At 39.8% G+C, this 27,119-nt stretch overlaps 2 protein-coding genes across 3 annotated transcripts; both read left to right on the plus strand.

The window, feature by feature from the left end:
- Positions 1-1,326: 1,326 nt before the first annotated feature.
- On the plus strand, positions 1,327-18,195 carry NBDY (negative regulator of P-body association). 2 transcript variants are annotated; one of them, XM_084791103.1, is made up of 5 exons: positions 1,327-1,696; positions 3,460-3,596; positions 6,743-6,820; positions 16,747-16,825; positions 17,945-18,195. In XM_084791103.1, the coding sequence occupies exon 1, from the start codon at positions 1,461-1,463 to the stop codon at positions 1,665-1,667; it is 207 nt and encodes a 68-aa protein (XP_084647229.1). In that variant the 5' UTR covers positions 1,327-1,460; the 3' UTR covers positions 1,668-1,696; positions 3,460-3,596; positions 6,743-6,820; positions 16,747-16,825; positions 17,945-18,195. The 2 variants fall into 2 exon arrangements, with proteins under 2 accessions (XP_084647229.1, XP_084647228.1); XM_084791102.1 differs by lacking the exons at positions 6,743-6,820; positions 16,747-16,825.
- Positions 3,461-18,195, plus strand: LOC311602684 (uncharacterized protein). The gene is made up of 3 exons (XM_084791104.1): positions 3,461-3,596; positions 6,743-6,820; positions 17,945-18,195. The coding sequence occupies exons 1-3, from the start codon at positions 3,588-3,590 to the stop codon at positions 17,987-17,989; spliced, it is 132 nt and encodes a 43-aa protein (XP_084647230.1). The 5' UTR covers positions 3,461-3,587; the 3' UTR covers positions 17,990-18,195.
- Positions 18,196-27,119: the final 8,924 nt, after the last annotated feature.

Consider the following 27,119-nt stretch of genomic DNA (forward strand, 5'->3'; position numbering starts at 1 on the left):
TGTTTTCTTGGCATAACATTCACACCCATAACTTGGACTATTACTTCTATAATGTTGGCTCCTATATTATTATTCAGGTACAAATGTTCTTTTGATTCTAAAGCATTCTCTCTAAATATTCCCTCACTTTTTTTCATTAAGATTTTCTGGTTATATTAGTAGCAATTGATATGGCTATCTTTAGTTACAGGGCTTAATTGGAGGGCATATTGGAGGTAGAAAAAGCAAAAAGAGAAATAATGTCATTAGATTTTAATTTTGTTTTTTTTTTTTAATTGAAAAAGAACCCCATAAGGTCATTGAATTCTACCAAATATCTATTGACACCTAATTTATGCAAAAGGCTGCACTGAGTGCTTGGAGGGAGGTAGCTATCTTTGAGGTACGAGATAGTAAGTGCTTTAAATGGATCACCCATAAATGATCATAGATTGAAAACAAAATTCCAATAATTTAATCAAATACACCAGAACTTGTAAATGGTAGTTTGTGAAGAGAGTTCTTGTGACATTTGAAATTTCTCCATCAGAAAACAATGAGGGCAGTAGTGGAAACCTGTGGTATAGTTTGAGAACAGGCAAAGTAGCATAGACATTAAGATTATTTAGTCATGCCTATCAAAGAAATTCAGAAGACTTTTCTCAGTTTTCTAGCACCTTCTGGTAGCTGGTTCTGGTTCCTTACCATATAACATAGAATATAACATACCACAATAGTAAGATGAGTCATTGTTTTCCATAGCCTTAAGAAAAATAAAATCTTGCCAATTAAACATGGAATGACCCCAATTGTCTGTTTTCAGAGAGATCTTGGATGTTGGAATGAGGGGGAAAATACAGTGAGTTTTCAAAGATGAGAACAATTTTAAAATATTAAGTAAACACAGTTCTTGCTTTTTATGACACATGATAAATTTATTGTGCACCCGTTTTCCGCAATCGGCTTGCAATTTAAAACTGCAATCAGTCAGTTAACATGTTTGTATACAGCTTTTTAGATGGTTTTACTGGCTTTCAAGCCTCTGAGATGTGCATAAGCGACTGCACTGCAAAACGTTTAATTTCTTTCGTTACAGCACCCCCGCGACCATCCCACACACCCATTCATTAAGATATGCCTGGTTGGCAAGTTACAGGCAAATTGATATTTTTTAAATTAAATTGTATAAAACTGTCCATACAGGTAATTAAACTGCGGGAGAGATGTGCTATGGAAAAGCGTTTTACTAAATGTGCACTTTTTTTTTGCATTCCATTCTCGTAGAAAGGTTATAATGGGCTGGGGAACCGAGCGCTGCGGAGGCGGAGAAGGGATATACGTCTCAGGATACAGGAAATACGGTAACAGCGAAACCAGGAGGAAGCCAGCCCTGTGCCTGGAGGGGATCCGCCGCCATCTCAGATCTCTCGGCCTTGCCAGGGCCCACCAGAGAAAACTGACGCTCTGGTCCTGTCATACCTATGGGGGACCAACCTTGTGCCTCCGGGAGATCCACGCTCCCACCGGGAAATACGCGGGAACCCAAGCCTCCAAAAAAGCGCTGTCTCTTGGCTCCGCGGTGGGATTATCCAGAAGGGACTCCCAGTGGAGGTAGTACCACTCTCCCTTCGGCGCCTCCTCCTGCATCTGCTGGACTGAAGTCGCACCCTCCTCCTCCGGAGAAGTAGTGAAATAGATTTTTCCCAGCCTAAATCAGGTCAGATTCTTTCTTTCTCATCTGGGACATCCAGGCTCTCTGAAACTTAACTATGCTTTTCCCCAAGTCTTCCCCCCTTTCCTGTTCTTTCCACAAATTCAAAAAGAAGAGAAACAAAGCACAGGCGTTGAAAAGTATCCTTGGATGAAATGGGTATTTGACTGCATTGAGTCATTATGATATTTTACATGAGATAATTGTAGTTTTAAAAATAAGCTGCAGTACTTTGATTTTTCATGACAGGCCAAGGTGTAAGGAGATACTAACAAAATGTTCACTGGTTGCTGTTAAAACTGGGTGGGGATTTACTATAATCTTCTATTTTTGTGTATATTGGCAAAAAAATTTTTCTATTTAAAAATGCTTAGTTCAAGACCAAGAGCAAGGATATACTCAAGGCCTAATGCCTGTGCCCAGAGGAGATTGTCAGGTGAGCTTTGAGAAGTAGGGTTTTTTCTTTTTAACGTGTACGATGGCATTTAATAAGTGAAAATGAAAGTTATACTATGATGGTCAAACCCAAGTACCATAAAAATTTGCTTGTTCAAGGTATTCAGGAATCGTGGAGGATGGACCAAGTCACTGCCTGTTAGTAATCAAGAGCCATCAAAGAGGAAGGGGGAACTTTGGGTGGGCCTTATAAAGGGTGAGTGACATGTGCCATATGGGATGGAATGCTTTTTAGGTCTAGGGTTTCCAGGATAAAAGCCAGAGGGAGGGCAGGGCAGGGTTGTTCTGGGGCAGCGTGGCTGGAATCTGTGAAAGAAGTGAGGCACAGGGCTGTGGGCCTTGACTGTTCTGCTAAAGAGTACGCAGTTTATTCTTGAAGAATGAATGGCGTAGGAGATTACCAGACAAGTACTATTTGGGTTTTAAGACTCAAATTCTTCCTTTCTGGAAACCAATAGCCTGTTTAAACGAGCCTTATAGAATGTTGAAAAAAAAGCAAACAAACAAAAACCCACCAAGTTTGACTCAAGGCTCCTAATCCCTTCTCCATCTCATACCATAAACCATCATGGAGTCCTGGCTGTGCTTAGGCCTTGCACAGGGGGATGTGGGGGGTGGACAGATGCAAGGCACAGTGGCTGTGACAAAGCTGGAGTGAAATAGATATTTTGAGCAAGTCAATGAATAACATTGGCAATTGTGACTGTTCTAGATACCAGGCTTGTTGCTAAAGCATAACAAGGAGTCCCATTTCACCTAAAAGCAGATGCTTGTCATTCCTCAGGCCCTTCCTTGCCTCATTTTTACCTCTATTCAAAGGGAAAATGTGGTGATTTAGCAAGCTATAGGGAAAGAACTGCTCACCTGGAAAACAAAGGAGGCTATTCAGGGCAAGAAGTACATAGGAGAGGCATCATTTCTCCCCAGTGATTTAAATCATAGAAAACTGTCATGGCGAGTACTTGTTGAAATTTTTTGTATGCATATTTTTCTAAAGGGCTTTGCGTGTTTGAGTTTAATCACCGATCCACTGGAGGATGTTTATATAGGCCTGTAAGTTGCCACAAGTTGTGAGACACTAAGTGGCCATGTTGAGATTTGATTAAAAAAAGGAAGATGCTTGCTTTCAGAATTGATGCTCTAAGCTGCTGTGCAGAAATAACCCCTTGTACTGTGTGGCCAGTTATTTACTGGGAATGTGCCATTGAATTGGGAGCTGAAGGGAACATAAGGCACTGAAAAGGCCAGGGGAATATGAGACAGACTACATGTGACAGAAGAAATGACTTCACCTTGTTTTATTTTTTTTTCAGTCTGTGAGAGATTGCAGTATGACTCCATTTCCTTGGTGCATTTGTAAAATAGTTCACTCATTGAAGACCATAAAGATTTTTTCCAATGCTACCCTGCTTTTGCTGGTGTCCTGCACCTGGAAGTTGTGATGCTAAAGGTAATCTTTTTTTTTTTAACAGAAAATTCATGTAAAGGAGGAAAAAAGGAGTTGATGATGGCACCTTTAAAATAACCAGACAAAACCCTAAAAGCTAGCATTAATGATAAAATTGAAATATTTTCTATAGTATATGAAATCATACGAACAAAAAAAAAATAACCACATAAATTTGCAAGGCAGTTTAGTAAATGTACTTTATGATTTCTGTCATTACTGGAAAGTGAGTCTTTTTAAACCCCATTTTCTAATTGTTACTAGTAAAGGGGGAATGATTGGTACTTTTATATTAATTTTATAACATGTATCCTTTCTGAATTATATTTTTTCTGGTAATTTATAAATTATCTTGGGCTATTTTTAAATTATACCTTTTTTTTTTTGGTTTTTTGAGACAGGGTTTCTCTGTGTAGCCTTGGCTGTCCTGGACTCACTTTGTAGACCAGGCTGGCCTCGAACTCACAGTGATCCACCTGCTTCTGCCTCCTGAGTGCTGGGATTAAAGGCATGCACCACCGCCCGGCGCTTTAAATTATATCTTAATGGAACTGCCTTCTTTTATAATATTTATTATTATTATTGTTGTTGTTGTTGTTGTTGTTATTTTTTTTTTTTTTTAGTTTGTAGTTTGCCCAAGAAAATTAGTTGGGGTTTTGTTGTTGGTTTTTGGTTTTTGAGACAGAGTTTCTCTGTGTGTAGCCCTGGCTGTCCTGGACTCGCTCTGTAGACCAGGCTGCCCTTGAACTCACAGTGATCCACCTGTCTCTGCCTTCTGAGTGCTGGGATTAAAGGTGTGCGCCACCACAACCTGGCGGAAAATTAGTTTGTGTTCCTTGTTTGCTGAGAGGATTAATTGTGAATCGGTATGGAGGCTTTTTTTCCTACTGAATATTTTGTCTATATCTATTTGCATAAGCATATTTTCCTCATTCATATGACAGCATGACAATGTGATAAATCGCAATATTTTTAATGTGTTTCCTTATTTTGATTTTGACAGGGCTTTCACATGCTTTGGGGGTGTGGTCAGGGCAGTGATTAGCCTCCTATATTAGTCTTGAGGAATCATCCACTTTTTTTTTGTCTTCTGTTTTATTGCGTTTTTGTGGTTGTTTTGTTATGTTTTGAGACAAGAGCTGTTACTGTGAGCAGATCAGGGTGGGCTCCCTGGCCAGGGAGCCCAAGTGATCAATCTGTCTCCACCTGCCTATCACTGTGTTGACAAGCCTGGCAACTGTGCCCAGCGCGTATTTACTGCCAGAGATGTTTGTGTTTGCACAGTAAGCAGCTCACTTACGGAGCTATCTCTCCAGCCATGCTCTCTCTTTTATTTTATCTATATTTTTTTCTTCTAGTTCTTTTTTATCTGTTCATTTTCTAATTTAGTAAATTGGACTCTAGCTCATTAATATTTCTTTTCTAAACTAAAAGGTTTAAACTACAAATTATTCTCTACAATTTGTAAGGCTTTCACAGGTTTGTATATATGATTTTGTTATTATACTTCAACAAATTATCACTTTATAATGTCTCTGATGAATTTTTTAATTTGGGCATTTCATATGGATGGGTGTTTTGCATGCATGTATGTATGTACCATGTGTATGCCTGTTCCCTATGGATGTCAGAGGAAAGCCTCAGATCCCCTGGAACTGGAGTTACAGATGGATGTGAGATTACATGTGAGTGCTGGGAGCTATACTCCATCCTCTGCAAGAGCAACGGGAGCTCTTAACCACTGAATCATCTCTCCATCCCTAGCCTATGACATTTTTTTTTGTTTTTTAAATGTCTAGTTATTTATGCATTCTTTTAAACAATCACATTATGAATCCATTAACCAAAGTATAATTAAATTTCACTAAAGTATTTTTTAATCTTTCGTGCAACAAAAAAGAAATTTATATACTTGCTGTACATCTCCATAGAGTTTGGTAATACAAAACTTTTTCTTGCCAGGTATGGTGGTGCATACCTTTAGCTCCAGCCTTCAGGAAACAGGTGCATCTCTGAGTAGGAGGCAGGTCTGGTCTACTAGGCATCATGCCAGCCTGGCTACATAGTGACACTTTGTCTACAAACCAAACAAAAACTGAAAGCTTTTTTTTTTTCTTTCAATAGATACAAAATTATGGTTAGGCTATATATTGAATAAGTCCTTGATTAAACTATGAGGATATTACAGAAAACTTCCCATACCCTTTAGCCACATTTATCAAACAATACTTTGCAACAGTTGTTCCTTCATGCAGCTGTATCTCTGCTTTCCTTCTTAATGCTTCACTGTGTTTTCTTGGAGTAAATACTTTCTCATAATTAATTACCTGTTTCTTGGTTGAAATTTCAATCCAGGATGATGTATTACACTTAGTTTCTCTCTCTCTCTCTCTCTCTCTCTCTCTCTCTCTCTCTCTCTCTCTCTCTCTCTCTCTCTTTCTCTCTGTGTGTGTGTGTATGTGTGTGTGTGTGTGTGTGTCTCGTTCCAGTCCTTGATCAGGAAGTTTCTTCAATTTCTTCAGTTTTCTGTCTTTGTTGACACTGACAATTTTTCAAAATGTAAGACAATTGTTTTGTTAGAGGGCTCTTCAGTTTAGGTGTGTGTATGTATCATTTCCCTATTTTTATATTTTGATGATGTATGTTGGCAAGAAGACCACAGAAATCATGTGAAGTTTTTCTCTCAGCATCATAGCCATAGCTTGCTCATGATGCAGATGTGATTTCAGCATTGGTTCCTTGGTTAAGTTGTTAGATTAACCCATTGTTTTCTGTTTGTAGCCAACAATTTTGCTGTGACTACTTGGAGATTGCATAACTTTTCTGTTCCTCACCAAACTATCTTCTAGCAGTTTCGGCATCTATTGATTATTTTTTACTAAATGCTTTTACTATGACTACAAAATAATGTTTCAGGCTCCACCATTTTTACTGAATTCACTAATTTATATTCTACTTGAAGAAAAAGCTTTTTCTCCATTTATTTATTTATTTATTATATTTAGGCACCTAAATTTTTGTGTTATTTCATTGCCTGTTGCTATCATAATTATTTTATTCAAGTTGTCTTCTCTATCCTCTAGCATGCTCACCATTCTTTGACAGATGTTTTGACTTATTTTAATATTTCTCTTCTTCCTTACTTTCAGGCTCATCTTATATTTTCTACCCCATTGACCATTTCTCTATTTGACTGTGCTACTGGGAGATCGTATTTACAAGCTGAGGTGTGGATCAATGGATCTTTTTATCTTTTATTTCACATTTAATTTTGGAGTACAAACATTGTTTCATATTTGTTGAAATTTGCCTTGTGTCTTAGAGAACATAATCATTACTGTTTCTTGTGTGTTTGTAAAGGGTTTGTATATTCCACCTATTATATGTAAGGGTCTATAAATATCTGTTAAATATTTACCAGATATTTACCTTGTTGTACCTTGTTGTATAAAGCTTCTATATCCCTAGTAAAGTATAGGATGCATCTTTTTAAAAAATCATTTTTGTGACCTTTTCTTAAAATCTGTTTTGTTTCAATTAATACAGTAACAGAAGGTCTGAATTGTGGAGATGGCATTTCTTTTTCAGTTCTTTAATCTAGTCAGCTTTTAGTTGATACAAAGTCTCTGTATGTAGCCCTGGGTAGCCTGGAACTCACTATGTATATCTGACTGGCTTTGATCTCCCAGACATCCACCAGCCTCTGCCTTCTAAGTGCTGAGAGTAAAGGTGTAAACTGCCATGCCTGGCCCCATTCAGTATTTTAGATTACATTTATTTATTTATTCTTTATGTACATGTGTGTTAGGGGTATGTGCATGCATGTGGGGGGCATGTGTGCCATGACTCATTTGTGGTGATTGAGGGACAATGTTAAAGAATGTGTTTTCTCCCTCCACCTCGTGGGTCCAGAGAATCCAACTCTCATCTTTGTCAGGTTTGATGGTAAGAGCCTTTACCTGCTGAGCCATCTTGCTCACTCTATTTATACTCTATTTTGTTGATTGTATCCTTCAGAAAACATTCTGCCAAAAGTGTGAATGCAGTGATTTGGTTTTTAGTTTACCAATAAGATTTATATTTAGCAGTAAGGATAAGCTATGTCTAAATACTTTTTATATGTTTAAAATCTTTCATAGACAATCAGCTATTTACAGTTTACCATATAAACTCTTTTTTTCTGAATATACAGAATATACACATATATACATACATGCATACATTTGTATATTCATACATTCGTGCATATATAAACACTTTTGCCAAACCAAAAGTTACAAGTAACTTTTAGATGTTACCATATTTCACCTTTAAGTAGTTCTTCAAATTCTGAAGAACAAAGGCATTGGTATTATAACCTCTCTACAGTACTGCTATGTAAGATATTTTCCATATCAAGTTTATCTAACACTGCCCTGTGTAGCCTTCATTTGTTTACATCATCATGCATTGCATTTACTTATCATAAATCTTTAGTTTTCTAAAATCTAGGATGCATTTGCTTGTTTTCTGTGTTCAGTTCTTCATGATATGGCCATTCTTGTATCCAGGTAGTTGTCCCGTGTATGCTCATAATCTTGGCTTCTCTGATTGGTTCATTTTACCATGAATAATTTAGACATTTTTAGCAAGAAGATTACATAGCTGATGTGCTGTCTTTCCTATTACGTTGCATGAGGGGTTGCCAAATGGTAGTTTATCACAAGGATTTTGATGCCTTTGGTAATTTCATGGATAGCTAGGCAGGCACATTTTCTTATTATTTCATATGTAGTTTTATTCTATGGGGACACACATAGAAATATAGTTTATATTTAATACCATATACTTCCTTTTGGTTGCCTCTTTGCAGAAGCAGTCAGTGGGTTTTTCTTTTCTGTTTTTGGTTTCTGTGTGTAGCCCTGGCTGTCCTGGATTCGCTTTGTAGACCAGGCTGGCCTCGAACTCACAGCGATCTGAGCCACCATGCCTGGCTAGAAGCAGTCAATGTTAAAGGGGGTTCTCATATTCTGCCTTCATGTTTTCTTGCTTCAGAGTGTTTATTTAGCTAGCTGATTCAGAGTGTTTGTGTTGTCTTTTAAGCAGTCTCACCCAGTCTCTTCAACATTTCAAGGCAGTTGGTCATTTTTCACATTTTATTTATTTGTAAAGATTTCTTTTTATTTTATTTTATGCGTATGGGTGTTTGGCCTGCATGCATGTCTGTGTACCAATTGTTTGCCTGGTGCCTGCAGAGACCAAAAGAGGACAACAAATTCCTTAGGACTGGAGTTATAGACAGTTGTGAGCTGCCATGTGAGTGCTGACACTTGAACCTGAGCCCTCTGGAAGAGTAGCAAATGCTCTTAATTGCTCAACTATCTCATCAGCCCATTTTTTCCACTTCTTCATAATACTTTAGATTGATCATCTTTACAATGATCAGGCTCTTTCCCTAGCATTCATACTTCCTGACCTCTTGTTAGATCATCTAGAAACTTTGGGGTTTTTTTTTGTTTGTTTGTTTGTTTTGTTTTTTGAGACTGGGTCTCGCTGACCTAGCCTTGACTGGTGTGGAACTCTGGCCGTGAACTCCCAGAGATCTTCCTGCTTCTGCCTCCCGGGTTCTGGGATTTAAGGTGTGCACCATCATGCCCTGCCCACTCCCTCCTCTTTTTTTTTCTATATATTGTATTTTCTTGCATCCCTTAGTGTATTATTGATTTAGGCTCAAAAGCACAACTTTACTATACTATACTGCTGTAGATCAGAAGCCTGATATAAGTTTTATCTGATAAATCACAGTGCTGGCCTGCTGCATGCCTTTCCTGAGCTCTAGAAGAGAAGTTGGATTCTGTTCCTTAAGTTATTGGCAGAATTGAGTTCCTTACAAAAGTAAGAGTGAGAGCCCCATTTTCATGATGGATGACTGGTGATGGGCATTTCCAGCATTTAGAATCTCTTCAGTTGTAATCCTTTTTCATTGTCTTCAAAGCCAACTACAAACTGAGTCCCTTTCACACTTAAAAATTTCTCCATTTCATATTCTCATCTATCCTTTCTCTGACTCACCTAGTGAAAGGACTTCTGTGTTTAAATGGACATTCAGTCAGAGTATGCTAGCCAATTAACCCAGGGGGAAATTCTTCTGTCTTGAAATCCGCAACCGAATTACATCAGCAGGGTTCTTTTATCTTGGTAATCGGTATAGTTGCCAATTCTGGGAATTATGATGTGAGCCCCTTTAGGTAGCTATTATTTTGCTTCCTCACATTCCATTATAGCAGCTAACTATAATCCATCACTCAGTGCTGGATCATGCATTCTTTCATTCAACTAGCATATAGCTTTAAAAACATGTATTAAAGCAAACATGTATTACATTACAGACATTGTGCCCGGTGCCAATTTGCAAAAAATAAGATGTCTAACTCACCCACTAAAGCCATAAACTGGTTTGGTAAGTTCTCTAGGGATTGGCACATAATGCTGTAAGAGAATGCAAGAGGCTATTCTGCTTAGATTAGGAGTACTGAGATGGATTTTTCTGTGGACCAACGTCTGTGCTGGTCTTTAAAAGTAGTCTTAAGTATTAAGGGTAGGAAATAGTAAAAAGATGTATTGGTTTTCTGTTTCTGTGATAAAATGCCATGATGAAAAGCAACTAAATGAAGAAATGGTTTATTTTGGTTTAAGGTTCCAGAGGGATAGGGTCTATAATGGTAAGGAAGTCATGACAGCAGGCAGCTGAAGCAGGAGGCTGGGTGATTGCATTTTATCCAGGAAGCAGTGAGAGCTAGCAGGAAGTGAGGCAAGGCCACCAACCCTCACTGTTCACCACTACTTACTTGCTTCCTCCTGAAAGGCTCTACCTCAAAAAGGCTTGATAACATTTCCTGAAACCCAGGAGGCTGGCACTGAACTCTCAAGCACCAATCCTGCCCCAGCCTCCTGACTTGCTAGGATTACAGGCATGCACCACCAGGTCCATAACATTTTCTAACAGCATCAAGCTACTGGGGATGTAAGTATTTAAATATAGGGTTCATTTCTCATTTAAATCCTCACAGTGAAAAATGGAGAATAAGTAGTGAGATTGTAGAGACCAAAAATACAGAGTTCAAGACAGCCTGTTCTTTTAGAGGGTACCGACAATAGTAGCTAGGTCTGCAACTTGTGGAACTTCTTGGGATGTAGGGATGAACCTATTGAGTAACTTGGAACATGAATATGAAGACTTTGTGACCTTTATTAAATAGTTTCCAGATAAATCAATAAGATATAGAAAGTCATTAAAATTTTTTAAGGAAAGCCAAGTTTGGCACACTCCTTTAATATTAGCAATTGGGAGGTAGAGGAAGGTGGTTCTTTGTGAGTTCAAGACCAAACTAGTCTACATAGCAAAGTCCAGGCTAGCCAGGGCTATATAGGGAGATGTCAGACCCTGCCTCAAAAAAACCTTTTAAGGAAAGTGCTATGTTCACATGCATATTTTATACACACCATACTAATCTTCATATAGAAGATAACATAGAAAGAGGTTGGGCTGAAAAGATGGTTAATAATGTGAAAAATCTTTCAAGTAACAAGAGCCTTAGCTCAATTCCTGATAGTTGGGATGAAACAGATAAGTGGATTTAAAAAGATTTATGTAATATTGATCAGATGATATATTAATTGGGATTTAATCTGGGAAACATAGACAGGAGATATGTACTAAGAAATTTTATACAATTGTGGTGTATTGATTGTGGCTTATAGACTGGACTCAGAGGAAGGGCACATGGAATTTCAGGCACAGGATATAACAGATATGTACATTTTCAGGAAAGTTTTGCCTCTATTCTTCAAGCCTATCAACTGGCTAAATCAGATCTACCTAGATTATCCTTCTCTCTCATTATTTAAAGCCAGTTGATTGTAGATGTTATTCACAAGGTAAAACAAAACAAAACACCTTCACTGTTGCTCTGGAGTCATTGTTTGAGTAACTGGAATTCTAACTTAGCCAAATTAACTTGATAAATGTTTGTGGCATAGAAGATTTCTATATAAAGGAACCCAATTCTCAAGTTTCTGGATTTAGTATGATGTGAAATCACTGAGATAGAAGACCAAGTACATGCAATCCTTTTCACTGTTTTAAGTTAGCAGTCTAGGTGAAGATTCCTGGCAAGCCTGGTTAAGATCTGAGGTGGCAAGAAAAGTTTTGATAACTAGGTTATAAACCATCAAGAATGATAGGTGAAGCCAAAGGAGGAAACTAGATGCTCTAAAACATTAATACTTATAGAGAACCATATGAATAAAACTCCTGGATCACCAAAATCTCAAGAGTACCTAGAATAAGATGAACAAAGGGGAAGTAGAAGAGAGGTCTCGAACTCACAGAGAGCCTCCTGCCTCTGCCTCCTGGTGCTGGGATTAAAGGTGTGTGCCACCATGGCCCAGCTGGTTCTTACATTCTTAACACCTCCTCTTTGCACAGGTTCCCTGAGTTCTGAGGGAGGGATTTGATGGAGGCATCCCGTCTAGGGCTGAGTGTTCCAAGGTCCCTCACTTTCTATATACTGTCTGGCTGTGGGTCTTTGTATTTGTTCTCATTTGCTGCAGGAGGAAACTTCTCTGATGGTGGCTGAGCAGGGTAATGATCTGTGAGTATAGCAGAATGTCATTAGGAGCCATTTTATTACTACTTTTTTTTAAGACCAGTAGGAAGTGTCCCATGGAAATTCCTAAAGAACCTAGGTTGTTGCCAAGACAATATGCTGCTCTCCAGGAACTGACAACAAGGCCCCACTGCTGAAGACAACACCTACACAACTCATTAAACGTGGAGAAGTTGACCTGGTGCCTACATAGCGCCTTTAACTCTATGTTCTAGTGTCTTGTATGGGAAGGGACTCTATAGGCTACCAAAGGAGAAATGGAAACACCAAGCCAGCTACAAACTCTTGACTCGACTATGCTGTCCTACCTGCAAAATATGCTAGAGCAATGGTGGCATAAAGCTTGTGAGAATAACCAGCCAATGTCTGATTTGACTGAAGATCCACTCCATGAGAGATGGAACTCATGCCTGGCACTGCTTAAGTGGTCAAGAACCTGAGACTAAGTAGCCCAGAGACCTAGGGTAAAACCAACTACTACTGGGTTTTTGTTTGTTCCTTTAATTACACTGAAGCTTTTTAATTACACTGATGTTCGCAATTGGATACAGGGACATAGCAATATCCATCCCCCTAAAGTGTGCTGATGCCATAACAAGAGCAAAGTTCAGTCTTGTCTTTTTGCCATCTTTAGGTCTTTCAGGCCTACAGCTGGATCCTTATTGTCTTTATTAAAGGAGCATCACATCGACAAGAGGACTTTTGGTATAATGACCCTTACCAGGAAGGAGGGCATTTGTATTGTCTTTTTACTATGAATGTGAGTTTCCACCTGTTCAAAAAGATTGGATCCAGGAAACATTCAGTTAGCATGAGTTTACCAAGTCTTCCTCCGCTTCTTTGTCCCATTCTTTCCTTTCTGTCCATACTTAGCATCCTTTGCCTTTCCTGTGATTAGGGACTCTTAACTGCTCAGAGGACAGAGCTAAGGAGATATTATGAGCTTTGAGGTATCCGGTGACTTTCTGGGCTCTCTGGTGATGGTTCATCCACCCTGTGCAGTCAGACAGGAGTAAGGTGCCTGGTGCTCATTCATATAAGACACTCCTTTCTTCTACTGTCTGGGTAAAAGCCTCTCCTGTCTGTTTGGTTGGCTCAGCCCAAGGTGGTATGGCCTCCAGAGGAATTTACTAGAATTTATTAGAGGAATTTATTAGAAAGAAGGCCTGCAGCAAAGTTATGATTAAGCCAGTACTGGGACTAGCAGTTTATGCTGTAGAGAGCTGGACTATGACTTGTGTCTTCCTATGGGGTCACACTCTGTGTGTGTGTGTGTGTGTGTGTGTGTGTGTGTGTGTGTGTGTGTGTGTGTGTGTGTATGTGTCTTTGTCTGTCTTTCTGTCTGTCTGTCTCTCGCTCTCTGTCTGTCTGTCTGTCTGTCTGTCTGTCTGTCTGTCTCCCTCCCTCCCTCCCTCCCTCCCTCCCTCCCTCTCTCTCTCTCTCTCTCTCTCTCTCTCTCTCTCTCTCTCTCTCTGTGTGTGTGTTCTTGTAAGGGCAGGAGCCAAGGGAAATGGAGAGGGCCAGAGGGGCGGGTCAGTCTGCTGCCTGAACAGGAGTCCTCTAAGTTCTCTAGCCTAGTTTCTTAGCCCCTTGCTCAGGAATTTCTTGGCCTTTTCTGGAGGTTGGAAAGATTTCAGGTCCACATCAGTAGATGGACAGGGAAAGAGTTTCAGCTGTGATCAGTGTGTGATCTATGTCTATTCAGAGGAAAGTGTAAGTAGAGAGAGTCAAGTACAAGAGCCGGTGTAAACCCGTCAGTGGCGGTAAGGAGGAAGCACCAGCATGTGTCTCCCTGGCCGCTTGTGCTTATCACAAGAAGAGAAGACACTTTGTTTCCACTGCATGAAAGCACTGCAAGAAAGAGGAGGCAGGCTTGGTGGTAGGCTCCAACTGACTGAGGACTTGAAGTGCCAAGTGCAAGTGCCTCACCACCACGTCCGCTGCTCTGATCCGGTGAGAAAAGGAGACACCTGGTCCAGCATGCCTGTAGCTCTCAGGAATGGGGCCACTGCAGTTCTTCACAAAGGATACTACTGTCAACGGTCTAATCCTGTTGCTTGGCCTCCACACTGCTGCCTGTGTTCCCTCGGGCAACTGGAGTGCCTACTGGCCCTGTGGACCACACTGGTATGCAGGCTTCTTTCTGGGTGGTGCCTCTGACTCACGATGAGAGATCAGGCTTAGCCTGAGTCTGCTCAGCCTAGCTGTCCTTGTTCACTCCAGTGCCTAATATCTGGCCTTTGGCAGAAGGCAAACACCATTGCTGCCTGGGCCTTTTAGATACCATGTCCACTGGATGACAAATGGCAGTCACCCCTCTATGCACACTAAGGACATGCACCTTTGTTGGGCTCAGTTGATCTGGGTCCTCTGGAATGGGTGGAGGCCAAAGGGAGAACTATAGGGTAGTGCCTTTAGGGGTGATGGGTGTCTATAGAACTAAGTGCCTTAAATACAAGGCTGGTGTCTTCTTCAATCTGCCCAACCTTTTCTGTTCACCTGTACCTCTTTGGAAATGTCGGTCACACTGGGAACACACAGAGCTTCACGACAAATTTGAAAGTTATCCTCCCAGCACATTCCAGCACTGTCTGTGGACTGCTGGAATTGAGAAAGAAGCATACTGTGCATTCTTTACTGGAATCAGAGCAACAGTTAAATCTGATGAAACCAAAACCAAGTACACAAACGGGAGCCACTCCTGTTTGTCATTTGTCAATGACCCAGGAATTTTTCCTAATCTGTACTGGTTCCACGGCCAGCAGTTCAGCTGAGGGAGATAAGAGGTGGGAAAGCAGTACAGGGATCTGGACAAACAACTAGTGGAATTCCTGCTTGCAATGCCACACATTCTTTTAAAAAAATTGTGATTTCTGCACCTTTTTTTATGGCTTTTGTCCTACCTTTTAAAAAGCATACTATGGTGTACCTCTTACTCTTTTCTATTTTTTTCACTCCATATATTTTTTGTGTACATTGATACTTTTTCTACTTGAAAAATAAATTGCTTTCTCTGATTTGTCCATAGTGCCTGTGTCAGTTGACATTTACTTGGTAGGAATGAGAGTTTTTCCCCTAGTACATCAGCCACAATGTGTTTATTAATACACTTTTTTTTTGCTTGCTTTCTGTGTTTCTGGTTTTCAATTGTATAGACTTTTTGAAAAACAAAATAAAATATTAAACTATTAATGCATAAAATAGTGCACCGTAGCTTAAGCATATAGCCTGTTGATAGAAAACACGCCTAGCTTATATGAATCCCTAGGTTTGTTTCATAGTACCACGAAGCCTCCTAAAACATAAATACAAGAACTAGTGTGGCATATTTCAAAATCTTATATTGGGAAAGAAAATTTGAATCTATTTAGTAGAGTAGTAACTTTGACTAAGGCTTCCTATGGAATTTTAAGTATAATCTCTCTTAGGTAGCATCTTGCTATGGAGCCCAGGCTTGCCTGGATCTCACTATAGTTACCCAGGTTGATTTCAGACTCCTGGTCCTCCTGCTTTTAACTCCCAAGTGTTAGGATTCCAGTTGTGTGTCACCACACCCTGCCTCTAATTCATTTTTGAGCACAAAATACTAGATTTTAAAGTAGCTAAAGGTAAATTATTTTAAAATTGTTTATGTAACTTCATAACTGCTGATACATAATTATCAAATATCATGTTATTTTATGTTTCATAAATTTAAAGTATAAGAGCTACTAGTTTTGTATGAGGTTTGTCTAAAACATGCAGAACATGAGTTATTATACCTATTTTAAGAGAGCACAGTTGGCCCTCCATTAAAGGCTCTGTGTCTATGGATTCAATTAGTCCCAATCTCAGATCCACAAGGTTCCTTTGTCACTGTGATTGTCTTATACTGTATTAAGGAATCTGTGATCAGTTTGCTTGGAGACTTTTCTTTTAAAAGACCACTTAAACAATATAACAACTATTTACATATTATACATATCATTTTATGTATTATAAAATAATCTATGATATGTATATATAAGAATGTAAGCATGCATGTCATTTATATGGAAGTACAATACAATTTTATATAAGGGAGTTAAGTATCAACAAGAGTTTTCTGACAGATACTTACAGAATCTTAAAATTTGGTTTGCCTTGAGATCTAACAGGCTGAGAATATATTTGGATATTTATGAAGACAATTGGAAAGACACTCAATACCCCTTATTTAGAGAATTATTGGTTAAATTGTAAAAATCTTATGCTATACTATTGTACACATATTCAAAAGATCCTATTAAATCTATAGTGTTTACTAAATATGAGTTACTAATGAAAGCATTGTCTAATAATGTATAATATATAAATTCATTTTTAGTAGCAAATAGAGAACCTTCCGTATTTGTCAATATATCAGTTTATAAATGTGATAAAAATGTGGAGCATGTACTCTAGACTATATCTGTCAACCTGCAGAGATTGGGAAGGGGGGTTATTGGGGAAAAATCACTAAAATTTTTCTTTCTTTTATTTTTTAGACACAGAGTCTCATTTAGCCCAGGTTGGCTTTGAGCTTCTAATCATCTTGTCTTTACTTCCTAAATGATGAGATTACAGGCATGTAACACCACCCGGCTTCTAATACTATCTTTATATAGCTTATGTTTTATCCCTTCTTGCTACGCCTACCTTAAAATAAATTTTATAAACCTTTCAGACTTGGATCTAAAGAAATAAATTATAAACTTGGAGACAGTTGATGTACACTGTGGTGTGCACATTGATAAAAACGAACATGTATAATGGATACTTGGTTAATTATTTCTAATAACATATAAAACTGTCCTGTCTTGTAGTACAAAAACATGATTTTAAAAAGTGGTCAAAGTACCGGGCAGTGGTGGCGCACGCCTTTAATCCCAGCACTCAAGAGGCAGAGGCAGGTGGATCACTGTGAGTTCGAGGCCAGCCTGGTCTACAAGGCGAGTTCAGGACAGCCAAGGCTACACAGAGAGACCCTATCTCGAAAAAAAAAAGTGGTCAAAGGAGAGGCAGGTCATAGCAGACAGAGTGTATATGGTCAACCACAATGAATGATGTTGTGCATTCTTTACAGTTAAATCTGTTGACATAAAAACAACATACAAACAGAAGCCCCACCTCATTCTGTCATAAATCAACCACTGTGGACCTTTTCCTAATCTGTAGTAACTATATTGTACTCAATGCCATCCAAAGAAATGATTAAACAAATCAATATTATGTATGTATACATATATTTAAAGACTTAGACAATGGGGAAGATGTAATTTTCATCCAGAGACAGGAAAAATTGAAGAATGGTGAAAGTATGATGATGAGGATTTGTATCCATGTTGTTTAAATATGAATTTTCTAAAGAATCCGAGTTGGCCAAGGGCAGTGAAGCAGTGCTGGGCCCAGGTGATCCATGATGGATACATAGAAAAGCAAGAGCCACTGAAGCATGCATTCCAGCCATTTTCTGGGAGAAAATTGTGCTTAGGATAGCAAAATCATCTGATCTAGTTGACAGAAAAGCCTTTTTTTGCATTCAAATGCATTAGGTAGGAAGCATTTGCAGATTATCATTATCCTAAATTCTGTTTTTCCCATAATCTGCTTAGAAGGGAATTTGAAGTCTTGTCTTCTGAATTTGACCTGTATAATTGCACTTCTCATTGTAAATGAATATCCTTCTCTTTTTATATCTTTCAGTATTATGATGTAACAACTGTGATTTCACCTCCAGAATTTGGATGAATCTAGGACATGGGCAAGATCAGGTTGTAGACTTCAAGGACTGAAGGCCATGGTGTGTGTGGATCATGGTAAACTCACCAAAGCAAGTAATGCCCTTGAGACGTTCCTGCTGAAGCCAATCATCGCTCTCTTTTGTTGATACCCAGTCTTTGCTGTATTACATTAAAATGGCATAAATACATTAAAGCCCAAATAAGTTTTGTCTTTTTGCTATGTTAGAGATATATGACTATTAGCTACTAAATTTTGGGTTTAAAATAAATATTCCATAAAAATTCTAAATATAAAATATTACTAAAATTAGTGCCCAAATCTGATCTTTTTCCTACAGATGGCCATCCAGTTATCACTGTAGTGTGACTATGGCAGGAAAGGCATGGGTAGGTAAAATCCTAAAATAGTTGGGTTGCCAGTAAATGAAAGCTTACCACCAATTTATTCCTGCCATGCATGCATAGCCTATCATATTAACCCTCACCCTGTGTTGCACATCTTAACTATTTTCTTGGTCAAGATGGTTTATGTGCTTGTTTTTCTACTTCTCTACTTCTAGAATGGTCAGAATTAAACACAATCGGTATCCTAATTATAAACACGCATGATATGGCAAAATCACGCATAGTATAGGAAAACTTTAGTTACTCACATTCTTAACACTTCACATAGTGAATGATTTGTTCATTAATTATTCATGAATTCGGGCTAGGGATGTGGCTGAACGGTAAAGCAATTGCCTAACATGTTCAAGTTCCTGGATTTAATACTCCAACCTGCCAGAATCTAAGGCAGAAATAGTGTTTAGGGAGTGGAATTGGAGATTCACAGGAAAGTTGTGTATACACTGTAACAATTGTCAGCCAGAGCCCTAAGAGGGAGAATCCTATCTTCCGAATGCTAATTCAGAAAGATACATTGTTCTGAGTACATAGTGTATCTGAAAGCAGCATATAAACACACAGTATATAAAATGGTCAAATAGTTTGTTCAAATAGGTAGTTAAATCTGAAAAATATTTTTTGAAAGTATGAAATGTGAGTATTTGATTCAGAACACTGAACTTAGTCCCTGACCTTGGAAACAAGGAATCTGAAAAACAAAATCACAAATATACAGCAATAATCATTTTTAATCCAGAGTTACCCCATACCCAATTAATATATTTCTAAGCAAGTACATTAAAGACACTATCTCTCATTGTACTTTAGAGCTTTAAAACTATTGAAGCAACACAAGCATTACAAACGAAGTCACGGACTTCTTTTACCAAATAATAACTGGTGATAGGCATGTTATGGGTCCAAAGGCTCAGATGATGCCAGTCTCTAAAATATCCAGTGCAATCTGTATCTCAGTTCAGGTTGCCTTCTGAAGAAGTTCCAAGATAACTGGATAATCATACAAAAGCAATGGAACCAGAATAGGCAAAAACATTTCCAGAATAGCTTATTTCTCCACATTTGAAAATGTATTACAGGAGTACACTGAGCAAGATGGTATGGGATAGATATACTGATTAATGAAATAAACTTGCATCCTAGAAATAAGCTATATTTATAGACAATTTATAAACAGATGCCAAGCAAGACTGAGAAGTGCTGTGTTTCGACCAAATGGTGCTGTGACTAGTGGATGTCCACATGCAAAAGAATGAAGCTAAATCCTCACTTGACAGAGCATCCAAAACCTAACATAAAACATATCAAAGACATCAGGCCAATGGTTACACATTTCTTGGAAAGAAATGGGAGTATTTGTAAGCTTAAACTAGCTTTTTTAGATGTTATACATAAAGAACAAGTGACAATGAAAATGTGGGTACTTTTTATGGTATAATTACATTTTTATTCAAAAAATTAAAGCATTATTTAAAAAAATAGGAAGGAAAAAATAGGGAGGAAAGTAGTGGGTTGGAGATTTGTAGCATTTTTCTACATTTCTTCTATATTAAAATAATGCAGGATTATGTCTTCAGGGAGATGGGGTAGCATGCGAAGGTACTGGCATGCAACAATAGAGACCACGCGAAATCCAGAAGTGCTGGACCTTAGATTTGTAAAAGAAACAACCCTAAAGGCTGGGTGTGGTGTTGCATGCTTTTATTCCTGGCACTCAGGAAGCAGACGGGTGGATTTCTGTGAATTCCAGGGTAGCTGGGAGACTACATAAAGAGACTTTGTCTCAGACTGGGAGCGGAAGGTAAGAGAAGAGAGAAACAACTTGCTTTGGCATTTGATAACACCTTAGGCAAGAAGGCAAAATGCCCTTCAGGTGGAGCTGTAGACAAAGGAGACCCAGTAAACACCACAGTTACGGCGCTCTGCAAAAATGTCGTTTAAAAACCTGTGCTGGACACCTATGAACAACACAAACATTAAACACTGGAGAAGGAGTTTGCTGGGCTTTTAGCTTGCTCACTGGTACAGTGACACAGAATCACAAAGAGGGGTCTCACCATCAAACCTAAGAGTCAGGGGTACTTTCAATTGTGAGCCTCAAGTCCCAACCACTCTTCCCTGACTGAGACCAAACTTGAGGGCCCCAGGAAACTTGTGACTTGGATATATGCTCATATTCACAAGGGGAAAGAAGACGTCGCTTTCAGTTTGGAACATCCAAGAGGCACTTGGAAGAGGAATGAGAGCCATTGTGTGTGGACATAGGGCAGGTGCTAGGATGCAGACAAGCATGGTGTGGGCAGAGATCGCTCAGGGTGCTTGCCTCATATGCTGTGTCCCCCTGCCCCAGTACAGATTGCTTTGGTTTGTTGGCTTTTCTAGTCTCAGATCTTTGGACTTTTGTGGAAAAAGCAGTTGCTTGTGAATTTGCGATGCCTGGAGCACACTGACTGTGACTCTATACAAGGGGGGCACCTAAGTGCGAAGACCTGGGCTCAGCCTGCGCAAGTGGCTTGAGGGTGGCTCTACTGCTCACTGTTAGAGAAATCATGGACACAAGTTCATTCTTAGGTCACAGGCCTGCCAGCAAGGAGAAACGGGGCTCAGCCTAATGAAGGCCTCTGGTTCAGCTGTTAGCATCTGAGAAAGAAAATGGCTCCCAGACCTGCACTTACTGCTAGTAATTTTAAAAGGAAAAGACTTGGGGGTGGGAAGTGGAGGATTCCCTTCCTACATCACAGGAAGGAGGGATTAGTGTGTATGTACACTAAACACACACACACACACACACACACACACAGGTTGTAATTGTTACCGTCAAATTTCCCTCTTATCTCTATTTTCTCCCTCTTTTTTTCTATTTTCTCTCTTTTACTTCCTGCATTTCCCTTTATTAGTTTGTTATTAATACTTTAAAAATATTTTCATGTTTGAAAAACGGAATGGAATTTTATTACTTTCCCCCTCTCTTGCCTCTCTCCAGCCTTTCCCAGCTACCCTCCCTCAAACTCCTCCTATTGCTATCTGACCTCAAGTTGATAGCCTCATTTTCTTTATTATTGTTTTACAGACGTGTGCGCGCACGCGTGCACACACACACACACACACACACACACACACACACACACACACACACTGGTATGTACAAATATATAAGAATACAACCTTTTGAGTCCACTTTACTCTTTGTAAATGGTTTCAGGGCTGACCACTTTGTATTGTACAACCAATAAGAGGCTCATCCCTGTGAGAGGCTAATTACCCTTCTCCCAGCCATCACTGGTTGCCTCTAGTTTTTTGTCCAGGGATAAGATCCCGTGAAAGGTTCCCTCTTTCACATGAATATGGTCATGGCCATTGCAGTTGTTCTGGACTTGTTTATGCTCCAGATCCTCAGGTGTGAGTATACAACATGGAGTAACCAGAGAAACCAAGAAACCATAAAGAACCATAGGCAGGGAGGACTTTGCTTCAGATACAGGTGATAGGAAGTGGGAAATGGAACAACAGGGAAGGAGTTCAACTGGGGAGGGAAGAGAGAGAGAGAGGTTTATACAGAAAGGAAAGGAGGGATGAGGCACAAACATCACAGTTGTTTGATAAATCTACAAGAAATCAATTTATTTAATATTTACTTAAAATTATACTGACAATGGTCCCCCTAAGAACCATAGACTAAAAAATCCCAGAACCAGGCACAAGAAACGTCACTAATACTTTTACTCTTATGATATTTCAACTTTCTAGTTTTACCTTACCTTATCTTAGCTACTTTTTTGTTCTATTCTTACTAGGGATGTAGTTGTTATTTCCAACTTTTTTCTTACTCTTTTCAGTATTTTGTATGCTTTCTCCCCTCCTTGAGTGATAGTGTGTCTTGAATGCCACTCCTTAAGATGGTCCTTGCATAAAACCTTAAGAAATAGCTATCTCAATGCAAACACACATCGCACCATAGCAATACAAGAAATATAAACAACAGATGGATGGAGGAGATGGGTCAGAGGTTAAGAACATTTGCTGCTCTTGCAGAAGACTAGAATTTAGTTCTCAGAACTTATATGGCAATTAACAACTACCTGTAACTCCAATTTGAGGGAATCTGATGCCCTCTTCTGGCCTCTGCAGGCACTACATGAGACAAAAATACCCACATATATAAAATAAAAACAAAACTTGAAAGCAAAAGCAACTCACTATTACTCCTCCAAAAACTTTACAACCACCAAAACACAGCACTAACCTAGTAGCCAAACATGAAGAATTAGAGATGTGATATTTTAAAAAATGTCTTTTGAAGAATTCAAAGTAGGTACCCCAAAGAAGCTCAATGAACTTTAGAAAAATAAAGAAAAATAATTTGATGAAATCAGTAAAACATTAGATGACCCATACTAGGCATTGAACAAATAAAAACAAAAAAATTCTAAATGGAAAAATGAGATGAAAAAAATCTAATTGTATCAGAGAGACCCAACAAAGTGAAAAAAGAATCTATGAGCTAGAGACTGGGTTACTGAATTAGCTTTGGCTTTCTTGAGGCAGGGTCTCATGTACTGTAGTCCCTGTCTCCTCAGTCTCATCCCCAGCTGTGCAGCAGAATGCCTGCCCTGGCCTCTCTTTCTGTCCGACCATATCCCCAAATGATTACAAAGATCTTCTTTCTCCAACTGTCCTTCCCTCAACTACTCTTCCATTGTCCCAGCCTCCAACACCAGCAGTTGTCATTCCCTGAGAACACACCAGCTGAGCAGGCCAGGGAAACAGGTGAGCTAATAGAAGACCTTTACCACTCCCTCCTTTCCTCCAAATGCAACCCACCAGTCACATCCCTAGCTCTGCAGCAGACAACCTGCTGCAGCCTTCCTTCCACCCTGCTCACATCTCCGGTGGATCCCACAGGCATTCCCCTCCTACACTCCTACTCTCCTGCCCTCTCTCTACTCTGCTTTATCCCAGCCCCCTACACCAGCAGGCAGACTCTGCCAACCCCAAACCACTTCTGCCAGGGAACTAGGCAGGGTGACTGCAGATCTTCACCTCTCCCTCTGTTCCTCCACACCTAAGCCCTCTATCTCACCTCCATCTCTGCAACAGGACACCTGCTGCAGCATCCCCACCGTGCCCACCACATCACCTGAGGATCCCACAGCTCTTCCACTCCTAACCTCCCTAACCCCATTCGATATTTTGCCCCAACTCCAGTACCCCCATCCAAAAGCCACACCTGCTAGAGAAGCAGTTAGGCTGACTGCAGAGCCAATAATTCAGTCTCATCCCCAGCTCTATAGCAGACCTGCTGGGGTGACCACTTTTTAATGTCTACCTCCATTCCAAGGAGACTAAATAAGCAGATTCTGGTAGACCACTCTGCTCTCTCCCCTTCTGTGAACTCCCAAAGTCCCCTATCCTACCTCCCTTCCTAAGTGTCAACTCCCAATTTTTACCTGGAATCCCCAGTATGACACCTATCAGGTCCACAAACCTAATTTCCTACAGGCAACACACAGCTACCACACACTTCTAAAACCCAGAGAGGAATGTAAGAGATGGAATTTGAGATACAATAGAAGAAATGGATACATCAGTCAAAGAAAATATTGAATCTAAAAAACTCCTGGTACGAAACATCCAGGAAATCTGGAATACTATGAATATACCAAATAAAAAAATAATAGGAAAAAGTGAAAGAAAAGAAGCCGAGCTCAAAGGCCCAGGAAATATTTTCAACAAAATTATAGGAAAAAGTTTCCCTAACATAAAGAAGAAGATGCCTATCAAGACACACGAAGCATACAGAACATTAGTTAGACTAAACCAGAAAAGAATGTTATCTTTGCACATAATAATCAAAACACTAAACATACACAACAAAGAAAGAATATTAAAAGCTGCAGGGGAGATGGCCAAGAAACAAAGACTTATTAGAATTACAACTGACTTCTCAGTGGGGATGCTAAAAGACCACAGATGTCAGTCAAGACTACTATACCCAGCAAAACTCTCAATCACCATAGATGAAGAAAATAAGATATTCCATGATAAAGCCAAATTGAAACAATATTTATCTACAAATTCAGCCTTTCAGAAGAGAAAATAAGAAAAACTTCAACCTAAAGAGGTTAACTACAACCATGAAAACACAGAGAATAAATAACCTCAGAGCAGCAAAATCAAAAGAGAAACACATGGGCACACACACACACACACACACACACACACACACACACACATCTTTCTCTCTCTCTCTCTCTCTCTCTCTCTCTCTCTCTCTCTCTCTCTCTCTCTCTCTCTCTCACACACACACACACACACACACACACATACCACCACCACCACCAACAACAACAACAACAACAAGAGCAATAACAACAAAATCAACAAAATAACAGGAACCAACAAACATTGGTCATTGATACCTCTCACTGTCAATGGTCTCGATTCCCCAATAAGAAGGCACAGACTAACAGAATGGATGTGAACACAGGATCCATTCTCTTGTTGCATCCAAGAAACACATATCAACACCAAAGATAGACATTACCTCAGGAAAAATGATTGAAAAAAGTTATTCCAAAAAAAATGGGCCTAAGGAGCAAACTGGTGTAGCAATTTTAATATCTAACAAAATAGACTTCAAACCAAAACTTATCAGAAGAGATGAGAAAGGGCACTATATACTCATCAAAGGAAAAATTCACCAAGATGACATTTCAATTCTTTTTCTTTAAAGATTTGTTTTATATTTTTATGATATGGGTGTTTTGTCTGCATGCTCACCTGCACATTAGAAGAGGGTATCAGATCTTAATATAGACAATTATGAGTGTCCATGTGGGTACTGGGAACTGAACTCAGGTCCTCTGGAAGAGCAGCCTTTGCCCTTAACCACTGAGCCATCTCTCAAGCCCCAACATTTCAATTCTTAACATCTATACCTCAGACACAAAGACACTCAAGTTTATAAAAGAAGCACTACTACAGTTTAAATCTATATTGACCCTCACACAATAATAATGAGGGAATTCAATATGCCAGTTTCACCAACAGACACATCGTCCAGACAAAAATTAACAGAACAATCCTGGAGGTGATGGACGTTATAAACCAAATGGAACTAACAGGTATCTATCAAACATTTCACCATAACACAAAAGAATGTATGTACCATTTTCTCAGCACCTTGTCGAACTTTCTTCAAAATTAACCACATATTCAGACACAGACCAAGTCTCCTCAGATAGAAGAAAACTGAAATAACACCCTGTATCCTATCTGACCACTAAGGATGAAAACTGGATATCAGCAACAACAGAAACAACCAAAAGCTTGCAAACTCATGGAAATCCAGTCAAGACAGAAATAAAGAAATTGAAGACTTCATAGAATTGAAAGAAAATAAATATACAATATACCCAAACTTATGAGGCACAATGAAACAGTTCTAAGTTCATAGCACCAAGTGTCTACCAAAATCAAAAGCAACAACAATAGCAAACAAAACAAAAACCCTGAAAAGATCTCACCCTAGCAACTTAATAGTACATCTGAAAGTTTGAGAACAAAAAGAAGAAACAGCACCCAAAAGGAGTAGATAGCAAAATATAATCAAACTCAGGGCTTAAATCAATGAAATAGCAACAAAGAGAATATTACAAAGAATCAATAAAACAAAGAGTTCTTTGAGAAAATCAGTAAGATCAACAAACTCTTATCCAAATTAACTAAAAGGCAGAGAGACATTATCCAAATAAGAAAATCAGAAATGAGGGATTCCAAGATGGCGCCGACCAGTAGGCACCATAGCTGATCTTCTCTGAGGAGACCAGGGACTTGAATGGAACCACAGACTGCTGGATTTTGAGAACTGTAGGTGAGTGGGACCCCAAACTCCGCAGACCACCAGGGGGTCCAACCCCGGGACAAGCGACAGCCCCGAGGGCTAAACGCACTCCCCAAACTCTGAAAAGGAATCCACAATCAAGCTGTAGCCAGCACAAAAAACCCAAATTCGCCATTTGGGGAGGAGATTTTCCGGAGCCCCAAGCCTGAGGAGTCTCAGCGAATAGGGTGAAACTACCATTGATCCTGTACATCCACACCGCGCCGAACTGCAGACGGCACCTGCCTAACCCGGGTGGAAACACAGGTGGCGAGTCTCACCAAAACCAACTAGATCTGGGGACCGCGTCCGCGTCCTGCGCTCAAGCTGAAGCCAGACACAAAGGTTTGACCCTGCAAACTGGGGCAGTTAGCAACCGGCGTGGTCTGCTCCCACAGCCCAGTGGGTCCGCCCACGTTATAGGGAGCCGAGGGTCACGCTTGCAGGGACTAACTACTGCCCTAAAGGGAACTGGCAGTACTCCGGCAGGAGATTCACGCCAGCGGTCTGAACTGCCTTTGGCGCCAGCTGCGTGGCCCGACTGCCGGCAATCCCCAAACAACTGAACTAACTGGGCCCATCTTTGTGGGCCCGCGACAGATCCACCCAGGTTATCGGGAGCTGTGGGTCTTACTGGCAGGGAATAACTGCTGCCCTAAGGCGACGCACGCTGCCTTTCTCTAGCAGAAAGGGAAAATACAGGAGATTTGTCGCCAGCCGAGGGGAGGAGCTGCTGGCTCTGACTGGGCTCTACCTGATCAATAGTCCTAGCAGGGGTCATTCTTGCGCACCCTCGTTAGGACCGCCCACTTTATCCGGAGCTGTGGGCCTTGCTGGCAGGGAATAACTGCTG

The sequence above is a fragment of the Acomys minous genome (genome assembly GCF_964271855.1).
Source record: "Acomys minous genome assembly, chromosome: 7".
Classification (NCBI taxonomy): domain Eukaryota; kingdom Metazoa; phylum Chordata; class Mammalia; order Rodentia; family Muridae; genus Acomys; species Acomys minous.

Bases quoted from the DNA above. Each gene is read 5' to 3' on its own strand.
- NBDY (XM_084791103.1), top strand. From the start codon at position 1,461: ATGGGGGACCAACCTTGTGCCTCCGGGAGATCCACGCTCCCACCGGGA.
- LOC311602684 (XM_084791104.1), top strand. The intron at 6,821-17,944 runs GTGTGGATCAAT...TATATCTTTCAG, and splicing joins GATCGTATTTACAAGCTGAG to TATTATGATGTAACAACTGT.